At 52.7% G+C, this 6,142-nt stretch overlaps 2 protein-coding genes across 3 annotated transcripts in view; one reads left to right on the top strand and one right to left on the bottom strand.

Annotated features, from left to right (window-relative positions):
* Positions 1 to 1,914, top strand: part of Ppp1r14d (protein phosphatase 1, regulatory (inhibitor) subunit 14D) — a 12,507-nt gene extending 10,593 nt beyond the window's left edge. The window contains exons 3-5 of one of the 2 annotated variants that reach the window (XM_013512622.1): positions 881 to 957; positions 1,145 to 1,177; positions 1,389 to 1,914. In XM_013512622.1, the coding sequence (XP_013368076.1) occupies positions 881 to 957; positions 1,145 to 1,177; positions 1,389 to 1,680 (402 nt within the window). In that variant the 3' untranslated portion in view covers positions 1,681 to 1,914. Of the gene's footprint in view, positions 1 to 873; positions 958 to 1,144; positions 1,178 to 1,388 lie in introns of both variants that reach the window. The other variant, XM_005381265.2, reaches the window with a different exon arrangement.
* Positions 1,915 to 3,200: 1,286 nt separating this feature from the next.
* The window catches only part of Zfyve19 (zinc finger, FYVE domain containing 19), a gene marked incomplete at its 3' end in the record, with an annotated part of 7,353 nt that continues 4,411 nt past the window's right edge, over positions 3,201 to 6,142 (bottom strand). Inside the window, 5 exon segments of the mRNA XM_005381261.2 lie at positions 3,201 to 3,498; positions 3,577 to 3,713; positions 3,814 to 3,912; positions 4,219 to 4,298; positions 4,818 to 5,027. Of these exon segments, the coding sequence (XP_005381318.1) occupies positions 3,420 to 3,498; positions 3,577 to 3,713; positions 3,814 to 3,912; positions 4,219 to 4,298; positions 4,818 to 5,027 (605 nt within the window).

The raw sequence follows: 6,142 nt of genomic DNA, 5'->3' as shown, positions 1-6,142 counted from the left end.
AAAAAAAAAAAAAAAAAGGAATGCTTAAACTAAGTGCTGGGACTACAGGTGAGCACCAAAACAATCAATTTAGGATAACAGTTCTTGAAAGGTGATCTAGTGACCACTGGGGGTTCCCAAGACCTTTTCAGGAAGTCCTTTCAGGGATTATTTTTGTAACAATACTAAGATTTTTTTTTTTTCCATACTTCAGATTGAACCCAGGGCCTTCATACTGAGCTACTTCCCCAGCTGTTTTTTTTTATTTTTATTTTGAGAGTGTCTCCTTGAGTCACTAAGTTACCTAGGCTGGGCTTAAACTCACCATCTTTGACTTCAGCCTCCTGAGTAGCTGGGACTGCAGGTGCACCCTGCACCTGGCTGTGCACAGGCTTTTGTGTGGACATGTTTGGATTGTATGCTAAGAGTATGTTTAGTTCTGTAAAAAGCTGCCAGACTGTCTTCCACAGTGGCTACTACATTCCCACCAGGGTTCTCGCTATGTAGCCCAGGCTGGCCTCAAACTGAAGGAGATCCTCCTGCCTCATCCTCTGAGGTGCTTGTGTGAGACACTACTCCTGCCAAGAAAAATAGACACTTTTTTGTTTTGCTGAGTCAAAGTCTTGCTTTGTAGTTCAGGCTGGCCCTGAACACTCTGTGTAGTCCAGGCTGGCCTCAAACTCATGGTGATTACAGGGGTGAACCACCACGCCCAGCTAGACACTTTTTAAAGAACCCTAAGGCAGCATATGGGTGTTCAGTAAACGTCTTTTGAATCCTAAATGAATGGATGCTCTGAGTGAGGTGAGGAGCAGGGCTGACCAGAGGACGTCCCAGGGGATGGGCTTGGAGACGAGTGAGTCCCTGACGGTAACCCATGTTGTTGCCAAACAGGATCAAGCAGAACCTTCTGAGCTGGAAATTGACCTGGAGGCTCTCATGGAACTCTCCACAGAGGAGCAGAAGACTCAGTTGGAGGTAGGGTGGGAGGCTGGTCACGGGCTGGTGGCTGGGTTTAGACCCAGGGCAACGCAGGGGCCCAGGCTTTGCCTCCTTGGGTGGGGTGGGGAGAACCCATTCAGAGGGATGAATCTGTGGGTGACTGAGCAGGGGCTTGTGGGAAGGTACTGTGGCTTGGGCATCCACTTTGATCTCTTCTACCCAGGGCATTCTCCAAAACTGCTCCCGCCCGACCGAGGTAAGGGATGTTCTGCTGGTCTGGGGGTCAGGGCGGGCGGGGTGGGGGGCTGCTAATGCCGTCAGTGAGACGTGTTGGAAAGGAAAGCTCGGCCCTGTTTCCTTCTCCCCTTCCTGACTCTGGGGAGGTAGGGTCGGGGCTGGATTAGGAAGAGCAGGGCGGTGGGCGGGTGTGACCCCATGCCTTGATCTCACTCCCTTGTATCCCTCAGCCTTTTATCTCTGAGCTGCTCAGTCAACTCAAAAAACTTCGGAGACTCAGCCGGCCTCAAAAATAAGCCTGGAGAGACCATCCTCAGCAGCCTCCGCACTGCCAGGCCTGGCAGGACCTCCTGGATCCTGGCTGAGCAGAAAGCAGCTCCCTGGGACCCAAACAAGGACCAAGGAAGATGGACACTTGTGTGCCTCGAGCGTGCGTGCAGTCACGGCTGCGTGCTCTGGGCCGGGCTCGCGGAGCCCATCCTAGCTGCTGCCCAGTGCTTTCCTTGGCGGCCACGTGGATAAAACCTTAAGGGGGCCTGGCTGAACAGTGTGCACTGTGTCCGTGCTGAGGGGAGGGAGGGTGGAGTGAAACCCTGAAGACCAACATCCTAAGTCACCAGGCTGTACTCACACCTTCCCCACCTATCCACCCATCCACATCAACAAGAACAAGTCTTGAGAATTCAGGGGCTGGGGATTTAGCTCAGTGGCACAGCACCTGCCTGGCAAGCGTGAGGTTGTGAGTTCAATTCCTGGTACCGGAAAACAAAAAAAAATGAGAATTCAAAGGTGAAGGTCTCTGCCGTTTTTTTTGTTTGTTTTTGGTCTTTTTGAGACAGGGTCTCGCTTTGCTGTTCAGGCTGGCCTTGAGCTCACTTTGTAGCCCAGGCTGGTCTCAAACTTTTAAGGATCCTCCTGCCTCAGCCTCCGAATGCTGGGCTTACAGGCATGTGCCACCATGCCCAGCAGCTCTGTTTTGAAGAAATCACAACTTAGTAAAGCCCAGAGGTCAAACCGAGGGCATCCTGGCATCACCAGCCACAGGAGTGCAAATGGCAAGACTAGTGAATCTCAGGGTAGAGGTAACAGTAAACACCTAGCTGGACCTGGGACCCTCTGAGGCTAACCCCTTCTCCCCTCACAGCTGATGCAGGCCTCAGACTGAGGTCTCTTTCTTGAGTTGGTTCGTCAGGAGTGGGAAGAGAATAGGGAGAGGCCTTGCTGAGGAGCCTACAGGGTACAGGTCAGGTCAGAAGAAGTTACTGGGAGACAGACACTGGGTCTGAATGGCAGGCAGACTGGGACAGGAGCCCTGGAAAGTGGGGGTCCCTGTGAGTAAGGCAGGAAGTGGCCATGTCTGCAAAATTGTTCCTACATGCACTCTTTGGGTTCTTGAGAGGTGAGAAATCCAATATGGAGTCTGGTGGCAAGCTGGGCTGCCCGCAGCAGGAAGACAGTTCACTTGAATGAACATTCATGCTTAGTTCTTGAGGCCACCTGGATGGGTGGGGCTGTTCTTCCTGGGAAAGCCTCCAGGATGTCCAAGCCTTTCCCTGTCCACAGGACCATGCTCATAGCCTACTCTGCTCCTGCCACCTCTCACAGGGCCCAGGCTCAGGACCCACAGGATTCTAGAGCTAAGAGGTGCTGCAGGGAGTGGGGGTAGTTCAGAGGAAAACATGCTCGGTTGGAGTGAAGACCCAGATTCAATCCTCAGCACCAACACCAACAAAGACACAGGCTGGGCCCAAAGACACGGCACACTTTATTAGATCCACTGCATACCAGGGAGGGCTCTGGGCCCTGAAGCCTGGCTACAGGGTTCATCTTCAGATTCAGTTTGGTCTTTTCCATCATGCCCCTCACTTTTAGTCCAGGTTTCCTGCAGAAGGGCTCATACTTGTTTTTTTTTTTTTTTTTTTGTCTTTTTGAGATAGGGTCTCACTGTGCAGTTCAGGCCGGCCGTGAGCTCACTTTGTAGCCCAGGCTGGTCTCGAACTCACAACGATTCTCCTGCCTCAGCCTCCCCAGTGCTGGATTACAGGCGTGCGCCACCACGCCCAGTACCTACTTGTTCTTCTCTGGTTACTCCAGTCATCATCTCGAATGAAATTCTTCCTCCTTCCAGGGACAACAAGGCTCAGAGGGGCACATTCATCATCAGTAGAGCCTAAGCTGCTGTCCCATTGGATGGCCTAGGCCTAGAGGTGCCAGCCTGCAGGCTGCCCAGAGGGCTGGTTCCCAGGAGGGCCAGGGTTTTCTCAGTGCTCTCGGCCAGCGTGTCGGGGACGATAGGCAGATGTCTGGTGCTCCTTCAGCTCAAAGGCATCATGGCCTTCCCTGTGGAGCAAAGGGCTGAAGGTCAGCGACCCCAGGCGGCCCTCGAGTCCTCCCATAGCACATCCCACCTGCACCCACCGGAAGCACTGGGCACAGTAGAGGTCTCCGTCACAGCCAGTGCAGCGCAGGGTGGCATCCTCATTGCAGATGCAGCACCAGGGGAGCTCTTCCTCCTCAGTCTCAGGCCTACGAGCCATGGGCTGGACCTTGGGGGACTGGAAGGAATGAGGGAAGTGAGTGCCCAATGGGAGCATCAGCCAGGCCGGGAGGAAGGCTGCGGGCAGCCTGGGGATGTGTGTCTGGGGCTTCTCTCACCTCAGGCTTTGCCTTCCAGGCTTGGGCCCGAGGTTGGGAAGCTGGCTCCACAGGGAGGTTAAAGCCACTTGCCTCATCCAAGGCAGTTTCTTCAGTGAGCTGTGGACAGGGTGGAAAGGTACCATTCCCTGCTCTAGGCCTAGATGCGTTTCTCTCAATAGTTCCACACTCTGCAGCTTCAGTTTCTCAACTCTTGTTCCATTACCTCTTGCCTGAGGCTGCCGATCCCTAGCTCAAGAGACTAGGGAGAAGGACCTTGTCACTGGGACAGAGAGCTCCCACTAGATAGGAGGTGCAGAGTGACTCCCACAGCCCAGGGCGGGGGCCAGGTGGACAGGGCCAGGCAGGTGGTGCAGTATGGGACAGAGGCGGGACCCAGGAGGTGGGTGGGAAAGCCAGGCCCACCTGCTGCATGACTCTCTGGATGGCTGTCTCCTCATCCTCATCCTCATCACTGTCTGGGAGGCGGCAGTCCTGGAGGGTCACTTGAATAAGGGAGAGGTGGGAGCAGGGGAACGAGTGAGGGTGAGAGATTTCACTTGAATGGCCATCCTCTTGCCTTCCGCAGCTGGTTTGTTTCCCAGGCACTTGTTCCCGAGCTGAGAAGCCTCATTAGCCCGCCTGATCAAAACTTGTCTCTCCCTGCCCTACCCTGCAAGGCTGGGCCATCACTGAAGCAGCCCTGAGGAGTAGGGGCAGGAAAAGAGGCCTCAGCATCTAAACGAACTGAAGGTCCTCCTGCCCTCTGAAGGCCGCCACTGGTTCTTCATCCTCTGCTTTGCCCTAGCCCAGTGATGGCGAACCTTTTAGAGCTTTCAGTGGTACAAACAGCCCACTGGAGCACATGTGCCATCAGTTCGCCACCTCTGCCCAAGTCCATTCCTCATGGCTCTGGGCACAGGGACTCCTGGTCCTTGACTCAGCCTTAGCAGGGTCAGCTTGGCCTGGGACAGAGGGAGGCCTTGACCAACAGACACGAGTGAGTGGCTAACTCTAGTCTTTACCTCTGTCGGGGTCCTGTCCCTGCAACACAGCCAGTCGCTTGGCAAGGGCCAGGATCTGCTCCTGCCTGGTGTTTTCCTCCCGGAGTTCAACTGCTGCCGCAGCCAGGAGCCTGTGCTTCTCTTCCAGGGACCAGCTGGCCTGCGCCTGGGAATTAGTGTGCTGGCTCCCTACACCACTCTGGTTGAGGTCATTCTGGAGAGAGGCAGCAGCTGGAAAAAGTAATGCAGTTAGGGACGCAGAGGCATTCTAGGATCTCTCCCCAAAAGACACTTTTTACACACACTCAGCGTTTTGCTAGTATGAGCACCTATGGCTTATATTACAAATAAAAAATTAGTATTTCCTCCATTTTTCCAAATGATGTCGTTTTTACCACCTGATACAGTGTAGGTGTCCCATGGTCTGAGACTCACCTCCCTAAAAGATCGGGCTATAAGGGAGCCAAAGTGCAGCCAGTCTCTCCGCCTTTCAGAGTTGGAATTAGCATTTCTCAGAAGCAGCACAGAGGGCCCGAGTGAAGCTGAGGTCTTGTACATCACTGGGCAGGAGCAATTTTACAGAATGGGTGTGGCTCTGCTAGGCCACCTTCAGCCTAAGTTTCAGAGCAAGAGATCCGAAACCAGACAGATTTGGATTCAGCTTCCCAGCTTCCATCTCTGAGGCTTAAGTGTTGTGTGTCGCCTTGGGCAAGTTCCTTACGCTCACCAGGTTCAGTTTCCTCATTTGTAAAGAAGGGTAATAATGCATATCTCAACATTATTGATTCTCAATGAGACTGTGTAAGGAGGGTGTTTCCATCTTAGTTCTACTGACACTTTGGAGTGGTACAGTTCTTTGTTGGAAGGAGCTGACTTATGTGTTGTAGCAGCATACCGCCAGATGCTAACACTATCCCCTGAGTTGTGACCACAAAGCCTTTAGACATTTACGAAAGTGCCCAGGGGAAGTAATTATCCCTGGTTGATAACAACTGCTCTGAAGTCTTCAAATAGCCCTGTCCAATAGGTTTTCTATGATGATGCAAACATTCCACATCATGTTCTATACGTGTGCTGTCTAAGATGGCAGCCATGAGTTCATGTGGGTTTGAACACGTGGTTGGCAGCACTAAGCAACTAAACTTTAAATTGAATTTAATTTTCTCTCTCTCTCTTTTTGGAGACAGGGTCTCTCTATAAGTCAGGCTGACCTTCAACTCACTATGTAGCCCAGGCTGGCCTCTAACTTGTAGCAATTCTCCTGCCTCAGCCTCTTGAGCACAGGGATTACAGATGTGTACTACCACTCCCAGCTGAATTTAATTTTCTTTCTTTTTTTTTTTTTT

The sequence above is a fragment of the Chinchilla lanigera genome, unplaced genomic scaffold (assembly GCF_000276665.1).
Source record: "Chinchilla lanigera isolate Chin_1 unplaced genomic scaffold, ChiLan1.0 scaffold00015, whole genome shotgun sequence".
Classification (NCBI taxonomy): domain Eukaryota; kingdom Metazoa; phylum Chordata; class Mammalia; order Rodentia; family Chinchillidae; genus Chinchilla; species Chinchilla lanigera.
Note: the sequence above shows the minus strand (reverse complement) of the source record. Positions and strands in the feature narration are given on the sequence as shown.